At 42.9% G+C, this 16,579-nt stretch overlaps 1 protein-coding gene across 1 annotated transcript in view; it reads left to right on the top strand.

Moving 5' to 3' along the window:
• Window positions 1–6,657: 6,657 nt before the first annotated feature.
• The window catches only part of FNTB (farnesyltransferase, CAAX box, beta), a 67,828-nt gene continuing 57,906 nt past the window's right edge, over window positions 6,658–16,579 (top strand). Inside the window, exon 1 of the mRNA XM_047079506.1 lies at window positions 6,658–6,868. Within this exon, the coding sequence (XP_046935462.1) occupies window positions 6,725–6,868 (144 nt within the window). The 5' untranslated portion in view covers window positions 6,658–6,724. The remainder of the gene's footprint in view (window positions 6,869–16,579) is intronic.

Raw genomic sequence — 16,579 nt, 5'->3', positions numbered from 1 at the left:
TCAATTTAAAAGCAACACACTGCATTTTGTAAGATCTGCCTTGCAGGAAGGATGGAGGAAAGTGCTCACCAACTAAGGATTGGGAAGTACCACATTCCAGGGCCCTCACACTTCAAGACTACAGGTTTTCTTTTTCTAACTATACACCTAAGACCCCCTCTACGACTGTCTTGTACACAGCAGGGGAGGAGGGGTTTTGTGACACCCTGTAGGGAAGACAAAACTTTGGGACACTTAACAGGGAAGGAGAGAGTTGACCCTGTGCTCGTAAGTTCCAAACTTGAAAAAGGCTATTTGAAAGGAGTAGTGAGAATACACATTTGAGGGTGCCGGGGTGGCTCAGTCGGTTAGGTGTCTGCCTTCAGCTCAGGTCATGATCTCACAGTTTGTGGGTTCGAGCCCCGTGTCGGGCTCTGTGCTGACAGCTCAGAGCCTGGAGCCTGCTTCGGATTCTGTATCTCCCCCTCTCTGCCCCTCCCCTGCTCACGCTCTGTCTCTCTCTCTCTCTCTCTCAGAAATAAATAAACATTAAAAAAAATTTTTTTTAAATGTGCATTTGAAAGAGGTCACAACATTTATCCAGAAAATAACTATAAAGGGATTATGGTCATTTGTCCAGCAGAGTAAAACACCAAAGATCTCTTTGTTAATTAAGATTTTGAACTTTGAGGACACCTGGTATGAGGCTCTTTTGAACATGGAGGGCTGCCCTGGGCACTGACATCCTGCTGGGGGAGAGGGGAAGAGAGGAAGTAGACAGTCAAGTAGGTTTTAAAGGGCTAGGCCTGGATGTGGTGGATGTCACTTTTGCCTACGTTCCACTGGTCAGAACTCACTCACAAAGCCCTGCCTAAATGCCAGGGGGACTGCTGGGCAGTCAGTGCCCAGCCGTGACTACCTGCTATGGAAGGGGAGCAGAACTCTGGTGGACAGCCAGCATTTCTGCCACACAGAAAGGTTCCTGGTGGCTCCCAACCCCAGCTGTGGATCAGCATCACGTGTGGAGCATTAAAAAATGCATGTGCCAGTGCTCCAGCCCCAGGGATTCCGACTCAGTGGGCCTGGGCTGGTGCCTGGGATAATCTGTATTTTCAAAGGCACAGCCTGGGTTGAGAGTCACCGGTATGCTCTGGAGTGTATACCTCGCATTATCTCTCAACAGTTTCTCAAGTCAGGTCTCAGGCTTGTCATTGCAAACAGTGCTCTTTAACTGGCTTCAATTTTGTATCTGCTGGTCAAATAGTTTTTGCCACGATCAACCAGGACTAAGAGTCAATTCTTTCATACAGGTTTTCAGTAATAGAGTATAGGTAATGATGAATAATATATAATTTGATTAGTTTTATATCAAACATATGACACAATAAAATAATGCAGGTATGTGTAACTGGCGATTTATTGATTTCTGAGAAGCGCAGTTGTTCCCTGTGCCATAAAATCATTGTACTCAGAAAGCTATTCTTTTATGAATGATTTGAAGCCTTTTATATTTCCTTTTGTGTGCTACAGGAAATAAGAATAAAAAATAGAATTTCACAATTTCCAAATTCTAGCATAGTCATTTAAAAATTATTATCAGAGGCGCACCTGAGTGGCTCAGTCAGTTAAGCGTCCAACTCTTGATTTCCATTCAGGTCATGATCTCTCAGTTCATGAGTTTCAGGCCCTCGACAGGTTCTGTGCTGACAGTGCACAGCCTGCTTGGGATTCTCTCTCTCTCCCTTTCTCTCTGCCCCTCCTGTGCTGGTGTGCTCTCTCCCTCTCTCTCTCAAAACAAATAAACTTAAAAAATTATTACCAGAGAATATTTATTCTACTGAAAATATTACTAAATACAAATGTTACATATTAAAGTGCTACCCTCATTAAATAGATTAAAACTAACTACTCCTGGGGTGCCTGGCTGACTCAGTCAGAAGAGCACGTGACTTTTGATTTTGGGGTCATGAGTTTGAGCCCCACATTAGGCGTAGAGATTATAAATGAATGAACTTTAAAAAAACTTTAAAATTAACTGCTCCTTTCCTATTCTCCCAGTGTAGCTTGTATATATACTGTCTTAGTTTGTTTATAGATTTAAATATTTTATATTTGCTTAAATATATTTATTTATCTTATATTTATACAGTATCTATTTTTATTAGCTAGTGAGCTCCTGAAAGATAAGGCTAATATTATGTTCACTGTTATTATCTTCTATAGTATGTTACAGAAATGAATATTCAAATGTTTATTATAATGACTGGAAATCACTCAAATCATTGAACTTACTCACTGCCTGTTACGTGCCAGAGAATAAGCACTGAACAATACAAAAATCTCTGCCTTGAGAGCTTTTATTCTGGTAAATAAAATAAATGCATTAAACATAAGGTCTGTCAGCTGGTGATAAAGTGCTATGGAGAAAAATAAAGACAGTATTAGTGCAGGATGATGGCATTTCAATTTATATGTGGAGGTCAGGAAAGGCCTGAAGTTAAAGGAATTTAAGTAAAGAATTTGAATAAAGACTATAAGATGTGGGCAGACAAGCCTCGTCTATACCTGGGGGCAGAGCATTGCAGAGAGGGAATAGCGAGCATAAGCGCTCTGAGGCTGGCATGTGCCTGGAGTGTACAAAGAAAGGAAGGCGGCCCCTGCAGGGGGACAGAGTGAGCAAGTAGGAGAGTACAAGGAGAAAAGGCCAGCTCATTAGGGCCCTCTAGGCCATGGTTAAGGACCTTGATGTTGACTCTGAGTGAGATGAGAAGAAAGCTTTGAGCAAAAGGGTAACTTTGCTTATATTGAAAGGGTTTAGTCTGGCTTTTGAGTTTATACTCAGCTGCATGGGGGGCAAGAGCACAAACAAGGAAAATGAGGAGTTAAGAGATGAGTGTAAGAATCCACGTAACAGTAACCTGGTTTGGACCGGGACACTAGCAATGGAATCGGTAAGCAGTGGTCAGATTCTGGATATATCGTCAACAGGATTTATGGGGAGTGAGAGAAAGAGAGGCATCAAGAGTGAACTCCAAGCGGAGGCATGAAGTTAGCATAACTGAGATGGGGAAGACTGAGTGCGTAGGTTTGGAAGGGAAGGCCACAAGGCTCTGTTGCGGACATACTATTTGAGATGCTTGTTAGCTATGTAAGTGAAAATGAAAACAGGATATTAGATATGAACTCAGACTTCAGGAGAGAGATCCAGGCTGGAGATATAAATGAGGCAATTTTCAACCCAATGGTGGTATTTAAAACATTGAGACTAATCGAGTTCACAGGAGATGAGTGTAGACAGAGCCCTGGGGTGCTCCAAAGTTAAGGTGTCAGGAAGATGAAGCAGTAGCAAAGGCTAGTGCTAGACACTACAGGAAAGAAAATATTTCGGTGAGAAGGGAATGTTAATAACAAATATTGCTAGGAAGTCAAGCAGGAAGACAGATAAGGACTGAGAACTGGCCCTTGGATTTAGCAACATGGAGTTTAACTGGGACTTGACAAGAGTTGCTGGGGAAGTCCTATGGGAATGGGTTCAAGAAGTACTTGGAGAAGAGGAATTAGAGACATTGGTAGGGAGGAAATGAGTAATAGGAAGGTAGCTGAAGGAGGGTGGAAGCAAAAGGGTTAAAAATATCTCCCCCTTCCTCCCCCAAAATGGAGAAGTAGCCTGTTTGAGGGTGATGGACATAATCAAGTACAGGGTTATGATGTTTTAAGAGAGGCAAGGGAGAACTGCTGGAGTGACATCCTGGGGTGGGGCATGAGGGGCGGGGCTGCACATAAGGAGAGGTGGGGGGGCTGGCCCTATGTCAGAAAGAGCTGGGCAGTCATTCTGTCCAGGGAAACAGGAGGACCAGGGAGGACAGAATAAGAGGTCACAAATGCTGGTAGAAGAGGAAATGTGGAGAGGAAATTGAATGATCTAGCAGGACAATAGATCAGTTATTTACATATTCTAATCTTTCCAAGATGTGTATGATCACATACTTTCACAAGATATTATATTAAAAGAAACAATTCATGCCGACATATGGAGTTCTGTGACTAATGCAGTGAGAGCAGTTTTGAAGCCTACTGGAGAAGTTTCCTCTAGGGTCAGGAGCGACCTCTAGTGGTTCATTTAGGTCATTATTTTTTTTTCTTGTGTTCTTGCTCTTGAAAGTACAAAACAATATTATCAACATTTTCTATTATTTTTAAAGAAACAACTATAATTCACAGCTTAATTTAGAAATACATCAGGCATTTGAGTAAAATAAACCCAAACCATCTGTAGTCCAAGCTGGAGTTCCTATTAATTATCATTATTTTCTCCTCTAAGTACATCATCCTTTGCCATACTGCCAGTATTTACGTTCATTCTGCTTCTTGAATCAGTGGTTTTATCAAACCTAGAGGAAGGATAACTGGTGGGCCACTGCTGATCCAAGGATGAAGAGTCCTCTCAGGGCTATGGAGAGTACAAAGTCCCCATATTTTTCATTCTATGTTTCACTTGATTTTTTTGGTTGTCACTGAATTTTCTCTGCCTGGGATGTCTCCTCACCCTGCCTTCATTAATTCAGTTCCTCATGTGAGTCTTTCCTGATCTTCCAGGCTACCGTAGTAAGTTTCCCCTGTTACACAATCTCACAATGGCCTATGCTTCTTTCCCCCCTCATGCCATTTCCCCCAACTGTAATGAAATGGTCAATTTTGTAACAATTGTTTAACGTCTGTTTCTTCTGGTAAATCATGAGCCCTGTAAGGGTTGAGACTGTGTCTGGCTTTTTCACCACTGTCTCCTCAGCACTTAACTCAGTGCCCAGCACATAACGGGTACTCAATAAATACCTATTGAATGAATAGACAGCATCCTGCAGGAGACTCTTGCCATGTCCCTTTCGGATCCTATTGTAGAGGAGACTGCATTTCAGAAACGGATTTCTATTTTCAAATACAATTTGCAATTGCTTTAGGTGCACCTGTAACAGGTAAAACAATTTGTTACAAAACAATTCCAGCTACTCTTTCAGTAGCTCAATTTAAATTTCTAGCCTGCAAAGCAACTCTTTACAAAGGCTGAATCCTTAGATGTGACTCAGACCTTATCAGACCTTTTTTTTTTTTTCCAAAACAGAACTAAGGGAAAGACAATAAGATACCAATAGAGAGGGAAGTATAGTGCAGCCATATCCTTGACCCTAACCCACAGAGCCTCTTATTCTCAGATTTGGAAACATCCTGCCACCAACAGGATTTAATTCAGCAACACTATCACTGAAATGGGCATGGTGATAGTTTACCTGCCTGAGGCCTTTAGGCCATCCCAGCCTCAGCTTTAGAATCTTTCTGAGCACTTCTATTTAACACCAGAGACAGATAAGAGGGGAATATTTGGTTGTGAAATACCACACCGCAGCTCCTTGGGCCCAAGACATGGGACTTGGAAATGAGTGGGAACAGAGTAAAGTACTCTGGGCAGGAGGTTGTCTGAGTCTATCTGGAAAGTCTGTTAATATAGCACCTCTGCCCTGCTGCGACTCTTGGTATTATAATTTTGATGTAGTCCTTTTGATGTGGGCCCTTAAAGAGATTCTCTTCTACTCCTTGTCCAAAATAGGATTTTCCTAAAATCACAACTTTTAACATTTTTATGGAGGTGTATATGATGATTAATCCCACTCAGTAAGAATTTTATTCTGAACACCTTCAGATTAAATTATCAGAATTAATAAACATACATGTGTATATTTGTGGCAATGTTCTCTCAAACTTGTTCCTTCCTCTAGTGGAGCTCATACGGTTCATGTGGATGGCTCCTTGTCATCTTTTGGGTCTCAGAGAGACGTCAAAGAGGCTGGGCCTGACCACTCACTCTAATTAGTCCCCTCCTCCTTTCCTCTCTTTTGTAGACCCTGTTATTTTCTTTCATACCATTTATCACAAGTCTTCATATATTGTGTTCATTCATTAATTCTGTCTATTCCACTAGACTCTAAGGTTCCCAAGGGCAGGAGCCTTGTTTGTTTTGTTCACTTTTGTATTCCTGGGGCCTAGCGCAGTGTTTGACATAGAGTAGGTGCTCCCCAAAAAACTACTGAATATTTCCTTTGTCGTTTCACTTATACTTGTTCCTGCTACTGCACTTTACTTCCCACTACTGCATCGTAACTCCCTGGGGGATAGGAAACAACTACAACGCCCCTTCCCTCCATCATCGCGCCAGTAACGAGAAAGCAATTCCCTTGTTGACAAGCCACCGGCTTCTCCCCAGGCGGCTGTCATGCACCCAAAGGTGTCCAGAATTCTGTTAGTGATAGAGTGTCTGAGTCAGGAGAGCTGTCAAATGTTTTTACGGTTACACTCACAGTTCTTGGGCACTCGAAACTGCGAACTACTGTCATTACAATTAAGTGGCAATTAGCACAATATTGAAGTGTGCCTGCGTGCGTGTGTTACTTTGCGTAACGAACCGAGGCGTCCTACACCATCTCTCTGAAATGAAATCCAGATGGACAGACACGTCCTCCCTTCCTTGCGCGCCAAGAAGCTGAGTCTCCTGCAGCAGCAACTCTGCCCAATGGGGGGCGGAAGCATCCCAATAACTCTCTCCTTTAAGATGTGTAGGTGGGTGGAGAGAAATTCGCGTTCAAAGACTTTTTGACTCTATTCGCTCTCCGTAGCGCCTTAGCCCGTTTGAGTTTCAATGCGCGTTGTTGTTTGACGAAGGGAGTACTATACACCGCCCGCTGCTCTCCTGATCATGGCTTCTCCGAGTTCCTTCACCTACTATTGCCCTCCATCTTCCTCACCTGTGTGGTCAGAGCCGCTGTACAGTCTGAGGCCGGAGCACGCGCGGGAGCGGTTGCAGGACGACTCGGTGGAAACAGTCACGTCCATAGAACAGGTGAGGCGGCCGGGTTGAGCGAGGCGCCCGCGCGGGGGCTTCTGGGAGCGAGAGTCCGGTCCGCAGGGCCGTCGGGGTGCGAAACTCACCGGGGAACTACGACTCCCACAGTGCACCGCGGCGCCTCCCCTCTGGGAAGCTCTGGGCAGTTCTGGGCGCCCAGGCTTCGGCTTGGGAATGGAGCATTTGTGGGGCCGGGTTGGGGAGGGGTCGTTCTCAGGGTTGGGTTTGGAGGAGAGGACAGTACCTGGGTCCTCTCTGCTTAAGGAAGCGGAGAGAATAGTGTTCTGTGCCTTGGAGGACTGAAGCACCCCGGGCGGGTCAGGCAGCTTGTTTCATTCCGCCGGGACATTGGGAGGTTCTCGGATGGATAGTGCACTTTCCTCACCTTGCTCGTAGTTTGGGGACATAGAGGGGAAGAGGAACGGCCAGACTGCGGTCATGCCATTCCATGATCTGTTTAATTACTGACCCACGGGGCCAGATCCTGTAGGGCCTACCTCGTGGGTGGGCATGTTATTTGAGCACCAGCAAAGTATTGGACACACGATGTTCAACGCTGGAAGTACAAAGAAATAAAACCTTTCCTGACCATGGGCATGACACAACCTGGATGAGGAAAACAGACAGGAAAACAGTACTATTTGAAAAGCGCTAATTAAAATGAAATTTTAGACAACTTATCCTTCATTCATTGAGGCCTCAAACCTATCACTTTGAAAAGCGCTTGAGGAATGAGTAGTGAACTCTAGTTTTGTTTTCCTTTTCCTTCTGCAATTGGAATTGTTCCCAAGTTCTTGTGGAAATGTTTGCCTGTCCTTAGAAGTGGTTGAGATGGTTCTTTTTAGCACTAACAGATAAGCATCAGGCTGCTTTCTGAATAAGATCTCGTATTAAGATCGGTCTCCAGGCTTAACCTTGGAGGGACCTGCTTTGACTTTCATACCTGAATTTGGAATCCTGTATTTAGGCAAAATTCATAGTGATAGTTATCATATTGTATATTTATGACTATAAGTATAATTATAAATTAAAAACAAAAAAAACCAGACTTGAATAGACAATTATACACATGGTAGCAGAAAGAATATTGTAACTGGAATTTATGCTACATAGGTTTTAGGATTGAAAGGAAACCCTTACCTTTTGAATCTAGCCCCCCAGCTTAGCCCACCAGTGTGTCTTTCTACAGAAACCTTTTGTAAAAGATTGCAAAGAAATCTTCCACCAATGAAACCTACAGGATCTTTGCAGTGTTCGTAAGTAACAGACTGTAGAGTTTATTCAGGTCAAGCTTGTTCCTTGGTATGTGATGTAACACTATTAAGTTACTTTTTATATAGTTAACTGAACTGACTCAGCACTTAAGAATATGGATAGAATACTAGCAGAGAAAAGGGAATCAGAAGTGGGTCTGTTCATTTAGAGACCAGAACAGACTTCCATGTTTAAGGGGCAAGTCAAAAACAGGAACATTAACAGGAGTTTCACTGATCTGCTCTCTTTTTCCTGTACTACTTTTTTTTTTTTTTAGTGAAGTGCCCCTGCTTAGTTCCTGCCAAGAAACACTAGCACTTATATTTTAAATGTCTAGGCATAATAAGTGATGCAAAAATGGATGCAGCAAGGGGTGCCTGGGCGGCTCAGTCGGTTGAGCATCTGACTTCAGCTCAGGTCATGATCTCACAGTTTGTGAGTTTGAGCCCCGCATCAGGCTCTGTGCTGAGAGCTCAGAGCCTAGAGGCTGCTTCGAGTTCTGTGTCCCTCTCTCTCTCTCTGCTCCTCCACCACTCACGCTCTGTATCTCTCTCAAAAATGAATAAACATTAAAAAAAAATTTTTTTTTAAATGGATGAGCAAGATTCTGGGCTGCCAAAGGGTCAGCCAAGGCCTGGGCCAGGTGTGGAAGCTAGGTTTCTGATATGGAACATGGTTATAATATGGTGTCTTTCAAATCTAGGCTCTACTGTGTGTTCAATAATAGAGCATCTTATATGTCTTTTCCGTGTCATTCTTCCAGCTCACATTTTAAAAGTCTGGGATAAACGGTTCCAGAGAGTAGGAAGATGATATAGTATCTCATACTAATGGTTACCTCAGTGCCAGCACTAATAATCAGTAGTATCCATTTACTGGGTCCCAGTTCTGTGCTAAATGCCCACCATATAGATTGTATCATTCAGTCCTTTTCCATTTCACAGACAAGAAAACCGAGGCTTAGAGAAGTACTAGTTTGGTAGGTTAATGATGATATATATTCATAAGAAACTCCGTCAGGAGGAGTTGTCTACAGAAGATACTACTGTTATTCTTTCGGTTCTGTCCATTTATTCATAGGGATTTACCAGCAGGGTTCAATTTTGTGCCATTGCCAATAGGAACAAATGTTTGTCTCCTGATTCCTATCTGATTATCAGGAGACTTAATTATTTGTTCAACAACACTTTGATTATAGGAATTTAAACCTATAAACAATAAAGAGCCCTTAGCTATGGATTCTTCTGTACTATTCATTCACATTTTTATTCAACAACTACTTGGGTGCCTTCTATGTGCCACGCACTGTTCAAGGCATTGGACACAAGGCAGTGAACAAAAGAGGCCAAGCTGGTGCCTTTATGAAACTTTGTTCTGGGCCAGGGAGGCAGTCAACAAAATGGGGGGAAATCTATCCGTCTATCTATCTATCTATCTATCTATCTATCTATCTATCTATGTATCTATCTAATTTACTTAGAAGTGCTGTAGAGAAAAAGAAAGTAGGATAAGAGACATGGACTATGCCAGGAAAGGGTCAGGTAGGAGCAGAAGAGTTTTATATAAGGAGGTAAGGGAAGGCCTCTGATGATGTGCCTGCCACTTGCACTGAGACCTGAAATAAGTAAGGAAGCAAGCCCTGTGTGTCTGGGGGAAAAGCATTCTGGGCGGAGAAAGCAGTAAGTGTAAAGGACCTGAGGCCTTCTAGTGCCCGGTGAGTGGAGAGCCACTGTGAGGAGAGAGATTAGTAAACAGGAGAATAGGAGATAAGGTCAGATCTTGTAGGGCCTTACAGACCATTGTAAGTATACTTTCGAATACCCTGATTGTGATGAGAAGCCATTTGGCTGGATAGTTTTCTGTTTACCTCCCCAGATCCACTCTACCCTTTTCCACCCTGTCTACAAATGTGCCCCAAGAGGTCACCTGCATGGACAGGTTCCCTTGCCTTATGTCTTCTGGGTGTATTTGGCTGTGTTTGTATTGATAGGGGATGAGAGGGAGGGAGAATGAGATCAGCACATTTACTCCTTTCCTGCAGGATTGCACGGTCTGCAGGGTGTTTAGAGTGGAGGCACTCACGACTCTTATCAGACACCTTCCATTGGAGCTCCCTGGTGCCCTCTTCACTCCTTCTCTTCACACTTCCATGCCTAGGAGGGGACTGAGTAGCCCTGTGTTGCCTGCCCCAGAGTACTGCACTCTCCTATGGTTTCCCTTAGGAAAGCAGTGTTTGCCCACACCTTTGTAACTAGTTCCTTTATAAACTCTCCTCAAATCACCCACTTTGAATGTGCCTTCTATTTTCCTGCCAGGAGTCAGACTGGTCTATGATCTGAGACTTTTGACTCAATCTGACCAGTATTTTAACAGGCCCATGTAGGTCCCTGTTGAGAGGAGATTGTGCGGAGGTGAGGACAGGTGCAGGGAAACCAGGTAGGAGGCTGTTGCAGTGCTCCAGGTGATGGGTGTCAGGGCTGTGGTAGTAGAGGCAGTGAGGAGTGGCCAAGTTCTGGGTATTTTTAAAGATTTCTACTTTGACAAGCTCTTTCACTGATGGGCTGGGTGGATGGAGAACCTTTTGCAACTCTAGAAAGCAGGATGTGGTCATCTTCCTTTTTTTGTGTTATCCGCAATCACCCCATGGCAAATGCTCTGTGACTCAGGCCATAGGTTAATACTGGCACAGTCTCAGAGGTTTGCCAAAAAGAGTTGTTTACAGAAGGCACTACTCCTGTTTTTCTTTTAGTTTGTCCTTGAACAGGGACCAAAGCATCCTCCACTTGAAATGGCATGAGGTCATTAGACAACATTCAGTCAAGTAACAATCAACTGTGGAGGGTATCTGGAAGGATCATTGGTCTTAGTTCCTGCTCTCACAATTATTTTCTCTTAGGAAAAAGAATATACCTGAAGCAACCACAGAATAATTTACAAGAGCACGTAAGTGCTGAGTTGTGCCTGCGTTGCACAAGGGTTTGGGGAGTGGAAGCCAGGGTGTTGTGGGCTAAGGAGGTCGTCAGGACAGTTTCATGGAGAATGTTGGGTTGTACAGGATGGAGTTGGGGGACAGCTATTCCAGTCAGAGGAGCTGTTAGGAGGGAAAATTCCACTTTACTGGGAATGGAGGGAGCAGATTGGCTGTGGTAGGAAATTAGATCAGCTGGGTGGGTGAGGCCAATGGAATTGGGGGTGGGTGGTGGGGAGGGATGCAGAGATAGGCAGAGGAGTTGGCTTCAAGTGTTGAGATCCACTGCAGATCCTGACCGAGGGGACGTCAAGGGTTCAGGAATGAATCCTGGACACCTACTGTTGACTTGTTTCAAGTTATAATCTCTGAACGATTATGAAATGGGGGTGAAACAAGTCACTAAATGTGATCAAACCTATTAGTTTTTTGTGCTTCTGATAGAAGGAACCAGAGCTCTGCTTGGTTATGTGGTTAGTAGGCTAGCTGTGGTGAATCAGTTTTGCTTTATTGAAATTCAGCATGTACCATGTTGCTCAACTATAAGACAATTCCAAATATAAAATTCCTCCATTTTTCCTATTAAAAAGGACAAAAAAAAAAAAAAAAGGTTTGGTCCACTTGAAAATATGTGTATTTTTTTTAATGTTAATTTTTTTTGTTTTTTTGAGAGAGAGAGACAGAGTGCAAGTGGGCGGGGTGGGGGATGGCAGAGAAAGAGAGGGGGACACAATCTGAAGCAGGCTCCAGGCTCTGAGCTGTCAGCACAGAACCTGACATGGGGCTTGAACTCATGAACCACAAGATCATGACCTGAGCTGAAGCTGGACACTTAACCGACTGAGCCACCCACGCGCCCTGAAAATACATGTACTTTTAAGTATGTAGGTGAACATATCGAATGCCTACTTGCAAAATTTACATTTTAAATTTAGATGCATGTACCTATTTAGAATCACATACTTTGTAAAATCACAGTAGTTTAGAAATAGTGTTTTTCCTCTTTATTTATAACAAATTTTTCTCCAAAATCTTCACATACATTTTTGCCCTTAGTATTTTTATCTTGCTGGAGCCACATTTTGGATCAACCAATGTATTTTTCCAGAGCACATTTTCAGGTTTTTGAGATAAATCCCTTTTGATTATGGGTAAGAATAATTTTATCCCAAGTTACAACTACCCAATTTTGTAACGGTAGAATTCTTTTACAATGTGTCCCGTAGGTGTATATCTGTGATCACTGCAACTCAGCTACTATTTACTTTTTAAAATGATCTTTAAAAGGGTTTACAGTGGGCGCTTAGTGTGAGTTCGTAGCCTCAGGAATAATTGCTAAATCTGTGCTTAATTTGTCATCTTTCCTTCGTACCATCAGCTTATTTTTTATAAGCAGCCCAAACCAGACCTTGACTGAGGTTGTTTTAGGCTGATACATCAACCCCAACTGGTATTTTGTATTTAAAATAAAGGGATTGGGAGGACTTCCTATAGGAAGAGGTACATTGTAAGGATTGCTTATGAAATGACTTCTTTTTCCTGAGGGTTTCCCCCCCCCCCCCCCGGGAAATCCTGGCCTTATATTGAATCTAATAATTCTTTCACTCACTGTATCTGCAGCATCAGCATGAGTCTCAGGCAGCAAATCTGCTTTTTGGAAGGGTCCTCCTCCGGGAGAGAGGGAGAGATGTGGAAGAAGGGGCTTGATAGTCCATGATATGAAAGTTAGTGCATCATTAGACCGGCTTTGGATGGAAGCTATGGAAGAGAAAGTACCAAATGCATTAGTTGGTTTTTACCACTTATCCGTGAATGGAGAGTATTCTGTGCTTCTGACTGGCTTTTTTCTGTCTGGCATTATTTTGGGGCTCCTAACAGTTACCAAGCCAAGTTCTTTAGGACTCAAAACATAAACATCTATTTATGGCTTCTGGGACCATAGTTCTTAGATATGAAATAAGCAGATGCACCAGAAGGTGGGCACTCAATTCTTTAGATTTTAAGGATCCCATTCATTTGTTTATTTATTTATTATTTTTCTTTGACTTAAGCTTTTACTTCATGTGCACATAACAGAAAGCAACAGTACTGAGGAAATGGAACTGTAGACACCAGCAGTAACCAGAGAACTAGGGAGTGGGGAAAAGGTTGAACCAGCAGACGTCAAAGAATGGGGGCTGTGGGCTGATTCCAAACAAAGGGAGACTTGCAGCTGCCACCGGTAGTTCCCCGCATGGAATCTGAAGACGGAACCAAGGGCTGGGGTTTAGAAGTTACTGCAGATTGGCTCATAGCAGGCCCTGTGCATACCGCCGGTAACGTCCAGTCTGGATTAAGCCAGCAGACTCCATTAATGGAGACTGTGGACTAGAACTAGGGAAGGGATTCCAACATGGAATTGCGGATTGAACCAAGGGCTAAGGACTGGGGCTAGACTGACCAGTAACCCTAGACTGGGAAGCCAATCGGATGGGGAGCTCCACGGAGAGGAGCCTGCCAGTGGCCCTCAGGAATGGTGAGAAAGACCATGAACTCAAAAGGGCTTGCAGGGCTGTGCTTCTCATTGTCTCCTCATGCCATCACAGGTTTTTCTTTGGATCCCACCTGATCTGTTAAAAACCGCAATTCAGCTGAATAAATTTGAAGATATAATTGGCTTTATTAAACAAGTCATTAATTGGGCAGCATCCATTCTAGCAGGTAGAAAGGAACTCCAAAGAGCTACAGAAAGGGAGAAATTTTTAAAAGTAGAACAAAGAAGTCATACACAGAAAGAAAGGTTTATTTTGGGCAGTCACCCTTTCCATGGCCACGTCCATGGAGAGGGCCCATGTGACAAGTTACCTTATTGGCACTGACGAGAAAATGCTTGACTGGTTAAGATTACGTTTCTAGGGGAGGTTGAAAGTGCAGTTAGGTTAGATGATTAAGCCCCAGGTTGGTGACATGGCCTAGCATAAGTGACTTTATTTGGGCCTGTGGTTTTCTTTTTAACACAGTTGTTGATTTTTAAGATCTATTCCCCTCTTCTTGGACAACTGAGCTACTTCTAGATTTTGGATATTAGCTGCTGTCAATGCTACATCCTTGTAGAAGTCTTTTTGTGAGCATATATTTTCATTTCTCTTGAGGAGAGACCTAAAAGTGGAATTGTTGCATCATGCGGTGGGTGTATGCTGAGTTTTATAAGAAACTGCTGGCCTTTTCCAGAGTGGTTGTACATTTTATACCCTCACCCACATTGTATAATAAGAGTGCTGGTTGCTCCACAACTTGCCAACATTTGGTGTTGTTGGTTTTTTCAACTTTAGTGACTCTGCTGGTGGGTGTGGGTGGTGGTGTGTTCTTTTTGTTTGTTTGTTTTTATTTTTGTTTTTTTTTTTTTTTCAACGTTTATTTATTTTTGGGACAGAGAGAGACAGAGCATGAACGGGGGAGGGGCAGAGAGAGAGGGAGACACAGAATCGGAAACAGGCTCCAGGCTCTGAGCCATCAGCCCAGAGCCCGACGCGGGGCTCGAACTCCCGGACCGCGAGATCGTGACCTGGCTGAAGTCGGACGCTTAACCGACTGCGCCACCCAGGTGCCCCTTATTTTTGTTTTTAAAAAATGTTCATTTATTTTGAGAGAGTGCTTGCGCACGTGAGCGGGGGAGGGACAGACAAAGCCGGGGGTGGGGGGGGGAGAGAGAGAGAGAGAGAGAGAGAGAGAGAGAGAGAGAGAGAGAGAGAGAGAATCCCAACCAGGCGACAGAGCCCGATGCGGAGCTCGATCTCTCAAACTGTAAGATCATGACCTGAGCCAAAACCAGCTGAGCCATACAGGCATCCCAATAGGTAGTATTATGAGGAGAAAAATTACTTGTGACACTTGTAAAAGGAAGTCTGTATTCAAGACTTTATTACCATGGTGATGTTTGTGGTAGGGGAGAGAGATTGGGCTCAACTCTGAATACAAGGGAAAGTGGGAATTTATAGTCAGGGAGCAAGCTGGAGGGATTGGTGGATGGAAACCTACTAAGAGGACTCGTCAGGAGAAAGAAATTCTAGCTAACCCAATTTAGCAGGATTCCTCCTCAAGACAGGCCAGGGTAAGCAGACATCACTGGGGGGCAGTGGAGGATGAGGAGTCAGATACTGAGGATGACCAGATATTAAGGATCGGGGATTCATAAGAGATGAATCACCGGGTTCTACTCCTTAAGTCAAGACTACGCTCTATGTCTTGGCAATCAAAAAGAATGAAATCTTGCCATTTGCAACTACGTGGTTGGAACTGGAAGGTATTATGCTAAGTGAAATTAGTCAGAGAAAGACAAATATCATATGACTTCACTCATATGAGGACTTTAAGAGACAAAACAGATGAACATAACGGAAGGGAAACAAAAATAATATAAAAACAGGGAGGGGGACAAAACAGAAGAGACTCATAAATATGGAGAACAAACTGAGGGTTGCTGGAGCGGTTGTGGGAGGGGGTATGGGCTAAATGGGTAAGGAGCATTAAGGAATCTACTGAAATCATTGCTTTACTATATACTAACTAATTTGGATGTAAATTATAAAAAATAAATAAATTATTAGATAAAAAAAAGACTACACTGTGTGTTAACTTCAGAATTAAAAAAAAAAAAAGGATGGGGGATGCTGGCTGAACCAATTTGTAGGATTCTTGCTAAAATGGGGTGAGGCAAAGATGGCCACAGAAGTACAAAAGTCAAGGCCAGATTAGGATATGGATGCATTGTATATGTGTCTGCAAATGTATTTATCTTTTCAAAAATCTTTCTTATGCTTAGATAAAGTAGTCATGGTGAAATTTGGGTATTAAGTGTTTTGTTTTGTTTTGATCCTTCATCACGTCATCCAACATTTTATTATAAAAAATATTTATACAGAACAGTTGATAGCATCTGTTTACCCTCTACCTAATTTCTGTCATATAGATGATTAAAGGATTTATTTTATTTTATTTTATTTTATTTTATTTTATTTTATTTTATTTTATTTTAAGTTTATTTATTTATTTTTGAGAGAGAGCAAGCAGGGGAGGGGCAGAGAGAGAGAAAGAGAGAGAGAATTCCAAGCAAGCTCCACGCTGTCAGTGCAGAGCCCAACACAGGGCTGGATCTGAGCCAAAATCAAGAGTCAGACACTCAACCAACTGAGCCACCCAGGCACCCCCCTCAAGATTCTTTCTATGTCTTTGTGTGTGTGTGCGTGTGTGTGTGTATGTGTGTGTGTGATTTGAATTAGTCAAAGTTATTTTTTTTTCCAGGCTATTTAAAAATTTTGAAGAGCTAATCCCTTAAAACTAAATCTTCTGGTGACTAATCCTGGTGACGTTTCTTGTAACGTTTCATATAGCAATGTTTCTGAAACAGATCAGATGCTTTAGGCCGTCATCCTCCTCCCAAAAGAGTCATATCACTTTCATTAACATGGTCATGAACTGTGTGCCCTGTGCCCAAGGGAGATGAACCT

Source organism: Lynx rufus, unplaced genomic scaffold, assembly GCF_022079265.1.
Source record: "Lynx rufus isolate CCGP_SWC_20201006 ecotype Redwood Valley unplaced genomic scaffold, mLynRuf1.p SCAF_17, whole genome shotgun sequence".
NCBI lineage: Eukaryota > Metazoa > Chordata > Mammalia > Carnivora > Felidae > Lynx > Lynx rufus.
The sequence above is the reverse complement of the archived record's forward strand: the minus strand, read 5'-3'. Positions and strand labels throughout refer to the sequence as shown.